Source organism: Muntiacus reevesi, chromosome 9, assembly GCF_963930625.1.
Source record: "Muntiacus reevesi chromosome 9, mMunRee1.1, whole genome shotgun sequence".
Taxonomy (NCBI): domain Eukaryota; kingdom Metazoa; phylum Chordata; class Mammalia; order Artiodactyla; family Cervidae; genus Muntiacus; species Muntiacus reevesi.
In genome coordinates, this window is record NC_089257.1 from 54,280,287 (window position 1) to 54,299,133 (window position 18,847).

Consider the following 18,847-nt stretch of genomic DNA (forward strand, 5'->3'; position numbering starts at 1 on the left):
ATTTGCCCCAATTAATTGGATGTGATGGTAAGAAAGATGATGAGAGTGACTTTCAGGTTTCTGATCTGGACAACTGTCAGTGTCATTCACTGAGGTAGGGTATGCCAGAGAAGGAGATTTTGGATGTGTTACATGTTCTGTGAGGTGTGTATGTGTTCTGTTGGTTCTGTCTCTCTCTCTCTGGAGAACTTTGACAAAATTGCCAAACACAAGGAAACAAATATAAGAAAGAATAGCAGAAATAGCAGATTTAGACTTCCCAATATCTTCAGATTATACATCACATTATCAAAAACAATACAAAATAATGATGTATGAAATGTTTAAGGAAAAAAAAATGGATTGACAAAGGTGAACAAGCAGTAAGAAACTTAAAAACCATTCAAACTTCTCAGTACCAACAATGGAAACCAGAAAAGACTACATTATCTTCTCATATTCACGATGTGTTAGGTGTTATTCTTAGTGATAACTTCAATATGTGATTAAAAAAAAAAAGTAAGATACTTAATATCACAATCCTTATAATGTAGGTATATTTTTGTCACAACCCTCATAATGTAGGTATATTTTTGTCACAACCTTTATAGATATTATTATCTGTTTTGTAGGGAGGAAATTCACCAGGTACATAAAACAAATGTACTTATCTGTTACTCTCAAAGATGCATATATCAAAAGTTGGTAGGACTAGAGAAAACTGACAAATCTACAACTCAAGCAGGAGACTTAACAGTAAGTTAAATAGACCAGAAGTTAGTAAAAATACAAATAGCACAATGAACAGTCTTGATTTGTTGGACATACCCTGAACCTCAAATCCAACAAAGAATATTTTCTTAAATGTTGAAGGAACATTTATAAAAGTTGACCACAGGAACTGTATTCAATATCCTTAATAAACCCTAATGGAAAAGAAAAAAGTTGACTACATGCTTGTCTATAAAACAAGTTTCAATAAATTTCAAATATGTATCAAACAAACCATGTTCCCTGATCACAAAACAATTAGTTATAAATAGCAAAGAACTCTGAAAACTATGAATGCTGGATAGATTTAAGAAATTGCTCCTAAATAACTTCAGAGTCAAAAATGCTAATAGGAGGGCGGTAGTGGTAAACAATCTGCCTGCCAATGCAGGAGACGCAAGAGATGTGGAGTTTGATCCCTGGATCTGGAAGACCCCCTGGAGAAGGAAATAGCAACCCACTCCAGTATTCTTGCCTGGAAAATTCCATGGGCAGAGGAGCCTGGTGGGTTACAGTGCTTGGGGTCATGAAGAGTCAGACACAGCTGGGCACACACATGCACCCATTTCACAGGTGAGGAAAATAAGACTTGCCAGAGGCCACATGACTAGAAAGTGAAAGACAAGGACAAATGGGAAAATTGGCAAGGAACTCGAGAGAGAAAAGTTACGGCCCTTTCTCACTAATGTAGGTAGATGACCTTTCCCTCTTGGCCTGTTGCTACAACTGAGAACCTTGCTCTGGAGAGGTCCTTCGAGTTCTCTACTATGAAATGTTCTCATTTCCTTTCATAGCCTTTCACAGCCTCTTCACCTGGGAAGCTTTCTAAACCTGATGCCCAGGCCACAAACCAGAACTAGTTCAATCAGAATGTGGAGGAAAGGGTGGAACTTGGGTGTCAGCATTTTGCAAAAGTCCCATGAGATTCCAGTGAGCATCCAAGGTTGAGAACCAATAGACTAGAAGTGCTGGAGGGGCAGGCATGAAGGAGGAACACCCAGATCTGCCTTACTCTGCCTGTCACCCCCACCATCATACTCTATCACCTGCTCCTCAGGTGCCTCCTCCCTGTCCTACCACCGCTGCTGAAGCTCCCGTCAGGACACACCCCTTAACTGCTTCCCTGACATTTGCTCTCCCCTTCTGTTGACAGCCCAAATGGATTCTGCAGGTTGAATATTCACAGCCAGGAATTCCTAAGCGCTCCTGTGGTTAGGACTCTGTGCTTCCACGCTGGCCGCTGGCCGTATGGGCTGGATTCTTGGTCGGGAATCCTGTAAGCTTGGAGGTGTGGTGGGGGGAGAAAAACAGGAAAAAAAAAAAATTCACAGCCATTTCTAGCTGCCCTGGGATTAGTCTGTCAGACGATGGCAGAAACTGCTCTTGCTCCTGATTCTAATGGAATAATTTACAGTAAATGGTCTCCTAAGAAGCCCAGTCTCCTTAGACAAATGGAGGTGAGCAAGGGCTGCCTCTGATGGGATGGAGGACCAGAAACAAGCTGTCCAAATGGAGTGGGTGTTGAAGGAGCTGCTGTATTAAGTGAAAGACACTGAAGGCTTCAAATCCTTCTTGTTAGCTAGACACTCCTGGTGAGGAGGTGCAGCAAAGAGCCCCACAGAACCCAGGCTTCAGGCTCCAGGGTGGGATTTCCAATTAGAAAAGGCCCCAGGTGAGGTGATGTGGTGGGCAGAGGTCCCAGTTCCATTTACTTCCTACATTCTTCCTTTGCCCCTTCTTCCCACCCTCACCCCTGCTCTGCCCTAGTGTCTGAGAAGATTTCTTGGAGTCTTATTCTTACTCAGTTTAAGAGGGAATTTGTTCCAAACCCCTCCTCTGGGCTCTGGTGTCCTCCACTCAAGTGTAAGAGCAGCCGAGATTATGATGCCTGATACCTCCTGGCACTGTTCGATTCTGGGAACCAGGACTCTCAGGAGTCACTTATCAGGAAACATTTGTCATGCCCATAACCTTTCCCATCAAGAGGGATGCTGCTCAGCATTGTTTATCCATTATTAATTCACTCATTCAACAAATATTTATTTTCAACACCAACAAGGTGAATCTCATGTTTCTTCTACAAGTAGTGTACAGCCCAAGGGCAGAGAGAAGTATGTGCACTCACTGGAGCTGTAGCTCAAATGCTACACAGAGATGTCACTGACAAAAATCCCTCGTCAATATGCTCAAGTTCATGTTCATTTGATCAGGGCAACCACATGGATTTAGAAAAGGCAGAGGAACCAGAGATCAAATTGCCAACATCCACTGGATCATCGAAAAAGAGAGTTCCAGAAAAACATCTACTTCTGCTTTATTCACTATACCAAAGCCTTTGATTTTGTAGACCACAACAAACTGGAAAATTCTTCAAGAGATGGGAATAGCAGATCACCTGACCTGCCTCTTGAGAAATCTGCATGCAGGTCAGGAAGCAACAATTAGAACTGGACATGAAACAACAGACTGGTTCCAAAAAAAAGAAAAGGAGTACATCAAGGCTGTATATTGTCACCCTGCTTATTTAACTTATATGCAGAGTACATCATGAGAAACGCTGGGTTGGAAGAAGCACAAGCTGGAATCAAGATTGCTGGGAGAAATATCAGTAATCTCAGATATGCAGATGACACCACCCTTATGGCAGAAAGTGAAGAAGAACTAAAGAGCCTCTTGATGAAAGTGAAAGAGGAGAGTGAAAAAGTTGGCTTAAAGCTCAACATTCAGAAAACTAAGATCATGGCATCTGGTCCCATCACTTCATGGCAAATAGATGGGGAAACGGAAACAGTGGCTGACTTTATTGTTTTGGGCTCCAAAATCACTGCAGATGGTGACTGCAGCCATGAAATCAAAAGACGCTTGCTCCTTGGAAGAAAAGCTATGACCAACTTAAACAGCATATTAAAAAACAGAGACATTACTTTGTTTACAAAGGTCTGTCTAGTCAAAGCTATGGTTTTTCCAGTAGTCATGTATAGATGTGACAGTTGGACTATAAAGAAAGCTGAGGGCCGAAGAATTGATGCTTTTGAATTATGGTGTTGGGGAAGACTTATGAGAGTCCCTTGGACTGCAAGGAGATCCAACCAGTTAATCCTAAAGGAAATCAGTCCTGAATATTGATGAGAAGGACTGATGCTGAAGCTGAAACTCCAATATTTTGGCCACCTGATGTGAAGAACTGACTCATTTGAAAAGACCCTGATGCTGGGAAAGATTGAAGGTGGGAGGGGAAGGGGACGACAGAGGATGAGATGGTTGGATGGCACCACCGACTCAATGGACATGGGTTTGAGTAAACTCTGGGAGTTGGTGATAGACAGGGAGGCCTGGTGTGCTGCAGTCCATGGGGTTGCAAAAAAAAAAAAGAGTCAGACATGACTGAGCGACTGAACTGAACTGACTGAATCATTATTTGCAGTATGTAAGGAGACTTCTGGGAGGAAAAAGTTAGACTGTGGTCATTCCCCTGGTTGATGTGATGACTATTTTGCACTTATACAAATATCTAATTGTTATGTTGCACTCATGAGCCAAATATGCCAACTATGGCTATAAAAAAAACCCCAGTAAGTGGTGAGGGGAAACCAGTATAATAGACACAGACACTTTCTGCTTATGTGTGCCAGACTAATTTCTAGACCCCCATCTGCTGGCAGACATTGGACACTTACACTGTATACATAGATTACACTGAATACAACTTACACTGAATACATCGATTTCAGAAATGGACAGGACTGAGTTTGCCTGTGAAGGTCCACCTGTTATAGCTGAACTTGGCAGGAAAAGGTAGACAGTAATACCGGCAACGCCTTAACGTTCTGAAGACAACACTGAGACAATTTAGGGATTGAATGAGAGACAGAAAACAGAAAGGTCTGACTGCCTACCTTTCCTTTCTGGAAAACATTCTATCTCCAGTGGTTTAGACCACCTTTTTGGAACCATATGACCTCTGGCCACAGTTGACTGACGCACCAAATCCAAATTCTAACCCACAGATTAAGCTTAGTCTGTCACATTCCTCCTCAAGAATTTGGACTCGTAAGGAACTATCAGATAAGCGATGCTGGACTAAAAGGTCATTGCAATGGGTCTAATGGGTCTAATTCATATGTTGAAACCTAATCCTCAGTGTGAAGGTGTTTGGAAGTGGGCCTTTGGGAGGCAGTTAGGCCAAGAGGGCTACTATGCACACAGAAGGATTAACATCAGAAGTTGAATAATGGGAAATTCCCTGACAGTTCAGTGATTATGACTGCCATGGGCCCAGGGTTCAATCTCTACTCAGGGAACTAAGATCCCACAAGCTGCTTGGTGCACCCCCTCAAAAAAAATTTTTTATTAATGTAATTAAGCACATTAACCAATTAAAGAAGAAGAAAGAATTACTACATTGATAAATGCAAAAAATAATAAAAGTCAATCATTTAAGAAAAAGAAGAGGAATGAAAAAAGAATAGATGAATGGAAGAGAGGGAAAAAATATAAACCTAAAACGTAAGTTTGGGGGGTATGCACAAAAGAAATGATAGTGTCCCATATTTAACAATGAAATGTTAGTCATTCCCTTAAACAGACAAGAATGCTCACCATCACTGTTCATCAGCACTCTACTGGAGTTCTAACCAAAAAAAAAAAAAAAAAAAATCCATAAAAATTGGAAAGGACAAAACATACCAGTCATTATTTATAGATGATATTACTGTCTAATAGGAAATCCCAAAGAATTGAGAAAAAATTAAAATTTTCAAAATAGAAAGTTTAGCACTATTGTCATATACTATCGATATACAAATTTCTACTGCATTTTCCCCCAGCAGCTCAGATGGTACAGAATCTGCCTGCAATGCAGGAGACCAAGGTTCATCTCTGGGTTGGGAAGATTCCCTGGAGAGGGAAATGGCAACCCACTCCAGTATTCTTGCCTGGAGAATTACATGGACAAAGGAGCCTGGTGGGCTACAGTCTGTGGGGTTGCAAAGAGTCGGCCACAACTGAGTGACTAACACTTTCATTGCATTTTCAGAGACCAGCATCAAATTCTGCTGTCACCAGTTTCAGCTTGGAAATGATTCCCAAGTTCAGGGTCCCAGACACACTTTAATTCTCTTGAGGCTTCACACATAGTCAAAAGTCCCAGCTGGCAGGGGGGCGGGGGAGGAGGAAGGAAGGGGGGGGGGGGTCCTTGCTTTTTCAAAGGAAAGCTTTTAAAGAGGATATTCACAGTTAAATGTCATCAAGAAGACAGACAGTGTAAGTGGAGATCTAGTTGCTAATGCTTTGTCTCGATCTATTTTCCCTTAATAGGCGTTTCAGTATCATCACCCTGAATGAAGACAAAGAAGATCCAAAAAGATATAAAATATCCACCATTAAGAAGACTTAGTATGATTCATTGCATTTAAGTTCAAATAACTGCTTTCAGAAAAGGATAAATGGAGAAGGGCTGATTTAATAAGCCCTCTCATGATAACAGCCCTGGGAGCTGTTGTCAATTACCTATGTTCCTCTGGTTAAGGAAAAAAATAAAAAAGCAAAAAGTGTCTTAACTTGCATTCCTCAAGATATACTGTCTGCATCCACCCCATCTGAAAGAGCCAGGTAAAATGAACATTGGCAAATTAAAAGTCCAGAGACGAGTGATAAGAGCCAAATCAGATAAAGAACCTATGATATTTTAGCCGGGAGAAGCAACGATTCACAGGGGAACCAAAGTGGAAGCTTTCTTTCAATGTTTAAAGATGATGGGGAGCGGGGGAGACATGTTCAAATACCCATGAGACCAGACAGAATGTCCAAATAATGACATGAACTTCGATAGTGTGGAATTTGTGTAGTAGATATGTATACATCATGTAAAAAAACACAGTTCAGCTCTAATTGTTTTTTGCTATTCAAAATGCCAGCCCAGCATTGATGGAATGTCACTTTTTTTTTTTTTAAAGAAAAGCTGAAAATATGGATATCACAAGAAATCTATATTTTTAAAAAAATGTATTATGAGAAATCTAGATTTTTTTTAATGTCAAACTTATTTTTAAGTTTTTAAATTTTTTATTTTTTTAATCAAACCTAAAAAAAAACATTCTGGAACAAACTTCTATACAGGTGATGTGGTTTCCCCCACATCACCAATGAGCAATTTTCCGACAGCACCTCGGTGTCCTACAGTTCAACTCTGACACTGTTTACCCAGAGACAGCATCAAATCTCACAAGCTGAGGGCTCAGTCCCACAAAACAGCTCCCCCTCAAATGCCAGTCTCAAGTCCATGTTGTTACCTGTACTTCTGACCAACCAGCTATAAACCAGACTCCCACAACCCTCTCTCTCCTTGGATTCAATTTGCTAGACCAGCTCACAGAACTTAGAAAACCAATTTACTCACCAGACGGAGTGGCTTATTACCGAAGATATTAAAACATAGGAGCCAACAGCCAGATGACGAGATTCGTAGGGCAACAAAGGAAATTCCGTCCTCTTGGAGTTTAGAGCCTGGTACAGCAGCCTGTTAGAGACATTCTGCTTTACCAACCGGGAAGTCTTCGAAACCCTGCCTTCTGGGTTTTTAATGGAGGCTTTACTACACAGATGTGGTTGATCAAATCTGTAGGCACTGGTGATTAACTAAACCTCCAGAATCTGTCTCCTCCTAGGTAATCAGGGGGTGGGGCTGAAAGTTTCAACCCTCTAATCAACTTGGTTCCCAGATAACCAGCCCCAGTCCTTAGGTGCTTTCCAAAATCACCTCATTAACATAAACCCAATTGTTGTGGAAAAACGCTTGTTATGAATAACAAGACACCCATTTTGCCTTTATGCCTCTGAAGAGTTTTTGTAGGAACTGAGGACAACAGACAAAATACTGTAACAAAACTTGCTCCCACTGGTCTTATTGTTTAGGAAACCTCCAAGGTATTGGGAACTGTGAGCCAGGAACTGTGGATGAAAACCAAATACTATATTTATTGTGAGTTTTTGAATCAGGAATTTAGAAATGGCTCAGGATCTCTCTCATGGGTTTATAATTAGATGATAGCTGGGTCTGCAGGCATCTTAAGGTTTAGGGATTATTTATTTCCAAGTTGGCTCATTTGCATGGTTAGCAGGTTGGCAAGTTGGTCTGGGCAATTAGTTTTTCGAACCCATGGATTGCAGCACACCAGGTTTCCCTGTCCATCACCAATTCCTGGAGCTTGCTCAAACTCATGTCCATTGAGTCGATGATGCCATCCAACCATCTCATCCTCTGTCGTCCTCTTCTGCTTTCAGTCTTTCCCAGCATCAGGGCCTTTTCCAAGGAGTCAGCTCTTCACATCAGGTGGCCAAAGTACTGGAGTTTCAGCTTCAGCATCAGTCCTTCCAGTGAATATTCAATGACTGATTTCCTTTAGAATTGACTGGTTGGATCTCCTTGCTGTCCAAGGGGCTCTCAAGAGTCTTCTCCAACACCACAATTCAAAAGTATCCATTCTTTGGCAGTTGGTAGGAGGCCTCAGTTTCTCTCCATGTGGGCCTCTCCCCAGGACTGTTTGAATGTCATCATGGCATGGTGGCTGGCTTCCCCAGTCAGAGAAACCAAGGTGAAAAGTTGCAATGCTTTTAGACAAGCCTTAGAATTTATGCACCACCATTTTCATCACATTCTATCCCTCCCACTGACCAGCTGTGATTAACAAGGTTATTAGACCAGGTGAAGGTCACTAAGGGTACTCTGGAGGTTGGCTACCATGTTCTGTATGTTGGTGTTCCTTGTTTTTTTAATGTGATTTATCCTGGAGCTCTCTCCAGCTCACTACAAAGAAAACTTCCTGACTATAAAGTTATTACTATAATAATAGTATATCCTACGACAGGATATACTATTCCTCTATTAATAGATATGTATTGTTACATTGACCTTTTTTGTTCCCTTTTGCTATTAGAAATAACACATCAGTGAACAACCTGGCACTTATGTCTCTTCTTAAGTGTTCAAGTGTAACTGCAGGAGAGATTCTAAGAATTACAACTGTTCTAAAGCAAAATACATCTATTATTTGATAGATAATGCCAAATTCCCTTCCACAGAAAATGTGTCTGAATTTGTAGTTTCATCACCCACATATGAAAGGGCATGTTTCAGCACTACCTTCTCAATAGTGATTATTGTCTAGTTCTATTGCAGGAAGGGGGACCCCTTCCAGAGCCCGAGAGCGGGCACTCGTAAATGTATTGTCCAAGGAGACACATGCACTGACAAAGCAAGAGATTTTATTGGAAAAGGGCGCCCAGGTGGATAGCAGATGCATAAGGGAACCCAGAAGAGCTGCTCTGCCACATGGCTCAGAGCATCAGGTTTTATGATAATGGGATTAGTTTCCAGATTGTCTTTGGCCAATTATTCTGACTCAGGGTCATTCCTGGTGGCACAGGCATTGCTCAGCCAAGATGAATGAGAGTGAGAATTCTGGGAGGTGGTCAGACATGAGATGTCTCCTTTTGACCGTTCCCGAGTTCTTCCAGTTTTTGGTGACTTGTTAATTCCGTGATCCTTACCAGGACCTCCTGTCATAATAACTCAAGCAAATGGTTACCGTGGTGGCTGGCCAGGAGGGCAGTTTCAGTCAGTGTGTTTCCCCTAACAGTTCTATGATTTTTGCTATATGGTAGAAGAGCTATGTTATCTTAGTTAAGTTTACATTTGCATTTCTTTGAGTGAGGTTTAGATATCTTTTTAGATGTTTACAATGTGGTGTATGTTATGTGAACTGTCATAACTGGCCCTTTGACCAATGCTTCCCTGGTGGCTCAGACGGTAAAGTGTCCACCTATAATGCGGGAGACCTGAGTTCAATCCCTGGGTTGGGAAGATCTCCTGGAGAAGGGAATGGCAACCCACACCAGTATTCTTGCCTGGAAAATCTCAAGGACAGAGAAACCTGGTAGGGTCCACAGGGTTGCAAAGAGCTGGACACGACTGAGTGACTTCACTTTCTTTCTGACCAATGTTTTCTAATGCATTATTAAAACTTTTCCTTCAGTGTTCTTGTATGAGGGAGATTAGCCATTTGTTGGCAATAAGATTTGCCTATTTCTTCCCAGCTTGTTTCCACTTATACTATAGTTTGCCTTGTAGTGGATTTATGTTGTTGTTTTTATGTTGTGTTTTATATTTCTATAGTATATCCTGCAATAGAATATGTAACGCTATATAAAGAATAAAGAAGTTTTAAATGTAGCAATATGGAGAGATCACCAGGATAAATCATATTAAACAAAACAAAAAAAGAGTTTACAGAATGTAAACAAAGGAGGCAACAGCCATTCAGCCTTCAGCCGTTGCAGCAGCTACCCCCACCCCACCCCACCCCACCCCACCCACCACCGCCACTGTGCACATCCTGAATGGAGAAAAAACAGGATACTGGCTATAGACAGTTAAGGTGCATGTCAAAGGGAGAGTTTAAATAAGCCCAGACGTGCATCTATCCATACATAGAAAAGTGCTAAACTCACTAACTTTATTAGTCTGGTTTTTCCTTAATTAGCAGTAATATTTCGATGTTCAACCACTGAGTTTTTGTTTGTTTGCTTTTTGCAAAAACTCCAGTATATCCTGCCTTCTCCCTTATCTCTAAGAGGCTGTATCTAAGGCTTAAATCCTCAGTAATACCCCAAATAAAGCATAATCCTCAACATTTAGACTGTGCATTTTTTTCAGTCTATAGTAGTAATATCAAGGCATATGCCATGGGATATGGGTTCAAATGTTTAACTGGTTACCAATGACTAAAAGTAGTAGTACCATTTACTAAAAAGTCCATCTTTACTCCACTGACTTGATATTCTTCTTTGTACTTGAATTTCTTTCTTTCTTTTCAACTCTGTCTATCCATGCCATTACAACTATTTTAATTAGCCAAACTCAAAGTATATTTCAACACCTGATGAGGTAAAACCCCCACACTGGTATTGTTTGTGACTATTCTTTTACTTTTCTATGTGAATTTTAGAAACAGCTTGCCTAGTTTTATGGGGGAAAAAAAAACAAAAGAAACTACATGGTTTCATTAAATTCAGACCTTAGCCTAGGGAGAACCAACATCTTTGTGTTGTCTTCTTATCCAAGAACATAGTTATTCACTTGTCAAAGTCTCCTCTTTAGCTCTGTAGGGGAGCAGAATTTGCCACCCTAAAATTCATCTATATGACATATTGTTTCAAGCTGATTATTTTCAGAGAAACGGCAGACTTGGGAAAATCTCTAAAACCTCAGTGAAGTTTACATTTTTTAGGGAAAACTCCAATTGTAAGGGTGTCTCTGTACCAGAAAATGAACAAAACTCCAGAAACTCCTGGGAGAAGTCAACAACTTAAATCTGCGTCCCATTCGCATGTTTATTGTGCTCTTCTTGGTAACCTCCCAGAACTGACTTTTCCCCACCTTGATCATCCTCTTTTCTTTAGCTGAGAAAGGTATTTAACCTGAGTGCTCCAGCCATTTTGGCAAGTTACTCAGTGTTGTGAGGCCCCTCTCACGTATATATGTTTTTTAAATTTTGTTTGAATTTTTGTTAATCTATTTAATTCTTAGATATACAAGAGGAATGCAGAAATGTACAGGAAAATTTCTTTCTCCCTGACAACTCCTTCACGAATGTTTTAATGTTTTTCCCACTCATCTTTTGCAAGTTCTTGTTATGTTTAAAAGGGGCTTCCCTGGTGGCTCAGCTGGTAAAGAATCTGCCTGCAATGCGGGAGACCTGGGTTTGATCCCTGGGTTGGGAAGATCCCCTAGAGAAGGGAAAGGTTACACATTCCAGTATTTATGTTTATTATGTTATGTTTATTCCCAGTATTTTATTTTTTTTTGAAATTGAAAAATAGTACTTTTCCTTCCATATATCTACTAATAGTTGCTCTATATATAACAGCTATTGATTTTTTGTATGTAAATCTTATATCCCACTAAGTCATGTTAACTCTTTGTGACCCCATGGGCTGCAGCACACCAGGCTTCCTGGTCCTTCAGTATCTCCTGGAGTTTGCTCAAACTCATGTCCCTTAAGTCAGTGATATCAATCCATTTCATCCTCTGTCACCCCCTTCTCCTTCCCTCAATCTTTCCCAGCATCAGGGTCTTTTCCAATGAATCAGCTCTTTGCATCAGGTGGCCAAAGTATTAGACCTCAGTTTCAGCATCAGTCCTTCCAATGAATATCAGGGTTGATTCCTTCAGGATTGACTGGTTGGATCTCCTTGCTGTCCCAGGGACTCTTCTCCAGCACCACAGTTCGAAAGCATCAACTCTTCAGCGCTAAGCCTTCCTTCTGGTCCAATCTCACACCTGTACATGACTACTGGAAAAATCATAGCTTTGATGATAGGAACCTCTGTCAGCAAATAGCCTATTACTTTATTAAATAATCTTACTTTCTATTTCTTTTCATAGATTGTACAGGAATACAGTCATATTATCTGCAAATAAAAAGTTGTACTCTTTTGAAGTCTCTTAATCTAATGTTACTGTGCTAGAGAACACCTTCAATACAGTGTGAAAATAGAATGGTGAAAGTGGACTCATTTTCTTGTTTATAAGTTTAAGGGAATCCCACCAATGTTTTCACATCAGTTTTGGAATGTGTATATATAATACATGATGAGGGACAGGGAGGCCTGGCGTGCTGCAGTCCATGGGGTTGCAAAGAGTTGGACACAACTGGGTGACTGAACAACAACATATATAATATACATTACAGTTATACTATTTGCTATATATATATAGTATATTGTAGAGTATATATATGCTGTTTGCATGTGTGGGTATATATAAAAAGTGAAGTTGCTCAGTCGCGTCCAACTCTTCGGGACCCCATGGACTGCAGCCCACCAGGCTCCTCTGCCCATGGGATTTTCCAGGCAAGAGTACTGGAGTGGGTTGCCATTGCCTTCTCCGGTGGGTATATATATATATATTGTTGTTGTTGTTGTCACACCATGCAGCATGTGGAATCTTAGTGCCCTGATTAGATATTGAACCTCCACCATTGCCTTAAGCGTGGAGTCTTAACCACTGTACCACCAGGGAAGTCCCCTAGAGGTGTATATATGTATATATTGATTTATTCATTCTATCAATTTGTATTTCACTCAATGCTAAATTTTGTCAAATGTCTTTTCAGTATGTATGAGCTTGTCCATATGAGTTTTCTCTGTAAATGATTAATAATAATAACATTTTCTAATATTGAACCATTCATAAATTCCTAGAGTAAACTTGACTTGATTGGAATGTATTAATTTTTAAATGTTACTTATTTAGGACATTTAACTTATTTAGGACATTTAAATTGACATCCAGGGGAGTTCCCTAGTGGACCAGTGATTCAGAGACTCCGTGCCTCCAATGCAAGGGACACTGGTCAATTCCTGATCTGGAAACTAAGATTCCATATGCTGAGTGAAGCAGCCAAAACAAAAAAATTTCCTTTTCATTTCTATGCTCTCGCTAGCTCTCTCTCTCTAGTCACTAAGTTGTGTCTGACTTGTGCAACCCATGGACTGTAGCCTGCCAGGATCCTCTGTCCATGGAATTATCCAGGCAAGAATACTAGAGTGGGTTGCCATTTCCTTCTCCATTCTATGCTCTAGAAGAGCTCAAATAGTTTTCTGAAGGTCACCTTTGGCAACTTTTCTTTTATGAAAACTAGACTGGTAAATTATGTTTTCATGGAAATTATCCATTTCATTCAGGTCTTCAAATTTCTTTGCACTGAGTTTTACAAATCAATTTCTTACAATTATTAAAATTCTCTTTCAGGAAAGAGATGTAACTTTATGAACATTAAATTTGAAATGCAGAAAATTTTCATTTATCACAAAATATTATTTTGTTTTTAGTGTTCCTCCCAATATTTTATTATCAAAAATTTCAAACAGAAAAGTTGAAAGAATTATAGAAGAAATACCCTTAAACAGTCTAGATGCTAGGATTTACATTTTCCTATATTGCTTTATCACATGTTGACCCATTTACCCTAATTCCCCTCATTCAGCCATTCTTTTTTTTAACCATGCATGTAAAAATGTAAAAACCATTAACTTGGGGTCATACAAAACAGATGGTGGGCCAAATTTCACCTGTGAAGTATAAAATTGTTGACCCTTGATTTAGCATATGGATTTTTTAAAAAAGGATACAACCTATTGGTCTTATTTTCTATTGTCTAACTCATTAATTCCTGCTTATCCAGAATTCGTAATTTTTCCTTCTACTTTCCTTTGGTTTGCTGTTTTTCTAATTTACAAAAAGCATGCCTCACCCTCAATGGTGAAAAAATTGAAAGCATTTCCTCTGAAATCAGGAACAAGACAAGGATGCCCACTCTCACCACTACTATTCAACATAGTGTTGGAAGTTTTGGCCACAGCAATCAGAGCAGAAAAAGACATAAAAGGAATTCAGATAGGAAAAGAAGAAGTGAAACTTTCGTTGTTTGCAGATGACATGATCCTCTACATAGAAAACCCTAAAGACTCTTCCAGAAAATTACTAGAGCTAATTAATGAATATAGTAAAGTTGTAGGATATAAAATTAACACACAGAAATCCCTTGCATTCCTATACACTAACAATGAAAAAACAGAAAGAGAAATTAAGGAAACAATACCATTCACCATTGCAACAAAAAGAATAAAATACTTAGGAGTATATCTACCTAAAGAAACAAAAGACCTATACATAGAAAACTATAAAACACTGATGAAAGAAATCAAAGAGGACACAAACAGTTGGAGAAACATACCGTGTTCATGGATTGGAAGAATCAATATTGTCAAAATGGCTATTCTACCCAAAGCAATCTATAGATTCAATGCAATCCCTATCAAGCTACCAACGGTATTTTTCACAGAACTAGAACAAATAATTTCACAATTTGTATGGAAATACAAAAAACCCCGAATAGCCAAAGTAATCTTGAGAAAGAAGAATGGAACTGGAGGAATCAATCTGCCTGACTTCAGACTCTACTACAAAGCCACAGTCATCAAGACAGTATGGTACTGGCACAAAGACAGAAATATAGATCAATGGAACAGAATAGAAAGCCCAGAGATAAATCCACGAACCTATGGACATCTCATCTTTGACAAAGGAGGCAAGGATATACAATGGAAAAAAGACAATCTCTTTAACAAGTGGTGCTGGGAAAACTGGTCAACCACTTGTAAAAGAATGAAACTAGAACACTTCCTAACACCATACACAAAAATAAACTCAAAATGGATTAAAGATCTAAATGTAAGACCAGAAACTATAAAACTCCTCGAGGAGAACATAGGCAAAACACTCTCCGACATAAATCACAGCAAGATCTTCTATGACCCACCTCCCAGAATATTGGAAATAAAAGCAAAAATAAACAAATGGGACCTAATGAAAATTAAAAGCTTTTGCACAACAAAGGAAACTATAAGTAAGGTGAAAAGACAGCCCTCAGATTGGGAGAAAATAATAACAAATGAGGAAACAGACAAAGGATTAATCTCAAAAATATACAAGCAACTCCTGAAGCTCAATTCCAGAAAAATAAACGACCCAATCAAAAAATGGGCCAAAGAACTAAACAGACATTTCTCCAAAGAAGACATACAGATGGCTAACAAACACATGAAAAGATGCTCAACATCACTCATCATCAGAGAAATGCAAATCAAAACCACAATGAGGTACCATTACACGCCAGTCAGGATGGCTGCTATCCAAAAGTCTACAAGCAATAAATGCTGGAGAGGGTGTGGAGAAAAGGGAACCCTCTTACACTGTTGGTGGGAATGCAAACTAGTACAGCCACTATGGAGAACAGTGTGGAGATTTCTTAAAAAACTGGAAATAGAACTGCCATATGACCCAGCAATCCCACTTCTGGGCATACACACTGAGGAATCCAGATCTGAAAGAGACACGTGCACCCCAATGTTCATCGCAGCACTGTTTATAATAGCCAGGACATGGAAGCAACCAAGATGCCCATCAGCAGATCAATGGATAAGGAAGCTGTGGTACATATACACCATGGAATATTACTCAGCCATTAAAAAGAATTCATTTGAATCAGTTCTAATGAGATGGATGAAACTGGAGCCCATTATACAGAGTGAAGTAAGCCAGAAAGATAAAGAACATTACAGTATACTAACACATATATACGGAATTTAGATAGATGGTAGCGATAACCCTATATGCAAAACAGAAAAAGAGACACAGAAGTACAGAACAGACTTTTGAACTCTGGGGGAGAACGTGAGGGTGGGATGTTTTGAAAGAACAGCATGTATATTATCTATGGTGAAACAGACCACCAGCCCAGGTGGGATGCATGAGTCAAGTGCTCGGGCCTGGTGCACTGGGAGGACCCTGAGGAGTCGGGTGGAGAGAGAGGTGGGAGGGGGGATCGGGATGGGGAATACGTGTAACTATATGGCTGATTCATGTCAATGTATGACAAAACCCACTGAAATGTTGTGAAGTGATTGGCCTCCAACTAATAAAATAATATTTAAAAAAAAAAAAAAAAAGCATGCCTTAGCTCATCCTCAAGATTTATTTTTTCATCTAAACAAGTACATAGGGCTATGAATTTTCTTCTGAAGACAACTGCAGCTGTATTCCATAGATTCTGATGTTTTTATCATGTTTTCTAGAAATTCTCCAATTATTGTTTGTGTTTTCCCCCGTCCAGTGATTATTTTACAATTTTAAATTCAAGATACAAAGGCAATTTTGGTTTTATTATTCCATTATTAATACCCATTCTTATTATCTTATGCTCAGATAATGAAATCTGTAATATTTATACTTCTGAAATTTTTCAAAGTTCAACTTTTGATCCATTGTGTGGTCAATTTTCATCAACATGTATAAAAATGGCATACTCTATTATCAGATATAAAATTTGATGTGTATTCCTCAGTTCTACCTTACTGATTATGCAGTACAGATGACTTTTTTTTTGGCCTCACTCTAGGGCATGCAGGATCTTAGTTCCCCAACCAAGGATTGAGCCTGTGCTCCCTGCAGTGGAAGAGTGGAGTCCTAACCACTGAACAACCAGCAAATTCTTAGTATAGGTCTTCTTTATCTTTATTTTTTGAGATCAACTTGATTTGTCTTAGGTTGAGAGAAGTGAATTAGTTTCTTAGTATTAATATACATCCATACATTTTCCCTTGTACCTCTTGCCATTTTTGCTTCATGAAAGATACTGCTTTTTGGTGCAACAGTTATTCATAATTATTGTAACTTCTAGAATTGGAGACTTTAGGAGTCTTTAAAGAGTGAATTTCTTTGTCTTGCTTATGCTTTCTGCCTTGAATTCTACCTTGTTTTATTAAGATCATGAGTTATGCTTTCTATTTGCATTTGCCTGGTATGACCTTACTCATTCTTATATTCTTAACTTTTTTTTTTTAGATGTTTCTCATATACAACATAACTATATCATCAAGTTATCTCTGTGATCCAATTTGAATACAGTTTTAATAGGTAAGATAAGCCTTTTTAGTTCTCTCATATTATCTGTTCTTAATTAAAATATTAATTTTAGTTCTCCTGACATTTAGGAAGGCTTGTATTTTTTTTTTTTTTTTGGTGGGCTTGTATTTTTGAGTTAGTGGTCATCTTTATGCTTATACCTTTATATAATATGTTTGGATAATATCTGCTTCTCTTCTAAGAATAATAAATTAGCATGGACGTTTTCTTCTTCCATGTCTTCCAGTACCCAATTTTAGGCAGTATTACTACCATTTACTTTTGTACTCTTAAATTTACTCAAACATTTACTACTTGATTTGTCAAATTATATCCTTTGACTTCTAACTATTATACATGAAGCAATGAGATTTATTCTACTTTCCACCTTTTTTTCCTCTCATTTATTTTTGTTAGATATATTATTTCCACAGTCAGAGTATAGACTTTTACACATTATTTTGTTGCACTTATTCCAACCTTTGTTTTAGTGTTAGTACTATAGTTAAATATATTCAATTCTTAACACTAGCCCTTTTGCTGATGTTTTCCCAGTCATCACTTGGTTGACTGAAATTTGCCCTTCCACCTGATTAATCATTTTGGTTATGTAGAACTTTAGGTCCAAAATCAGACCAAATTAAGGGGCTGCCAATTGATGGCTCCAGTCCCTATGTAGGAGGACCACTACCTCCCAGACATAGTACTCAATTTATTTAGACATTTACTTTAGCACTGGGAGCACATTCTATAGCTGCACAAACAAGAAGAGAAAGCAGTGTGGGGACAGTAGCATCAACATGATTTCTTTCCACTCTTGCTGTCCTTATGTACTACTCTCCTTGGCTACTTGCTTTTTCCATAATCAGCTGTGAAGAATGAGCTCCTATCTCTACCTCAGGCTTTGTCTATGCATGGTCCTATGTGTGGTTCTTTCAATATTATCCCATTTACATTCCATCTTTTAGAACCTGGAAGTAGCTGATTCACTAATATATCCCTCCAACCCCATCATCAATGCCTTTATCCCTTTTTCTATCCTTTTGGTTATTTCGGTGGCATTTGTAGAGAAGAAATAAGTATGCTCAGTTGCCATCTTGAACCATAAGTGAATTCTAACATTTTAAGTTAGTAGCTCACCACTGACTGATCAGAGAGAAGGCATTCTCACTATAGTAGATCGATAGTCTGTTACTATATAGTTCCAAAAAAGAAATATTGTCCATTATGGATTACTTATTAAATTCATGTTAATTTATATTTTTCTAAAATTGCAGTATTTTATTTTTACCAGTTAAAATTGGCTGAAAATAGTCAAGAGTTGACAGTATGAAAACAACTTTATGAACTGTTAAGTTCAGTTCAGTCGCTCATATGAACTAAAGCATAGTATATATTATTGGGTGTGAGTAAGAAGAATAAGAGATGGTCTGATGACCTCCTGACAAGAATGTGCATCTTACAAAGAAGCTCCTTCATCCCTCTTCAGAAGAGAAGAGAATACACAGAAAGAAGTACCTGGTACAGAGCTGCAGTTCTTACCTCATGGATGTGAAATGCCCAGAATGCTGT

At 38.9% G+C, this 18,847-nt stretch overlaps 2 protein-coding genes across 16 annotated transcripts in view; one reads left to right on the forward strand and one right to left on the reverse strand.

Moving 5' to 3' along the window:
• Positions 1-6,289, forward strand: part of PDE3B (phosphodiesterase 3B) — a 176,019-nt gene extending 169,730 nt beyond the window's left edge. Inside the window, exon 15 of the mRNA XM_065944523.1 lies at positions 6,067-6,289. Coding sequence (XP_065800595.1) covers positions 6,067-6,093 — 27 coding nt within the window. The 3' untranslated portion in view covers positions 6,094-6,289. The remainder of the gene's footprint in view (positions 1-6,066) is intronic.
• The window catches only part of CYP2R1 (cytochrome P450 family 2 subfamily R member 1), a 224,352-nt gene that overhangs the window by 179,370 nt on the left and 26,135 nt on the right, over positions 1-18,847 (reverse strand). For 10 of the 15 annotated variants that reach the window (XR_010664398.1, XM_065944525.1, XM_065944526.1 and 7 more), the window contains one exon: positions 7,148-7,267. The exons of 1 other annotated variant lie outside the window; for it this stretch is intronic. Coding sequence is in view for 13 of the 14 variants with exons in the window: in XM_065944525.1 (XP_065800597.1) it covers positions 7,148-7,267 (120 nt within the window). In the remaining variant the exon portion in view is untranslated. Of the gene's footprint in view, positions 1-7,147; positions 7,268-10,247; positions 12,102-18,847 lie in introns of those variants that run through there. 4 more of the 15 variants (XM_065944536.1, XM_065944535.1, XM_065944533.1 and 1 more) reach the window with 4 other exon arrangements.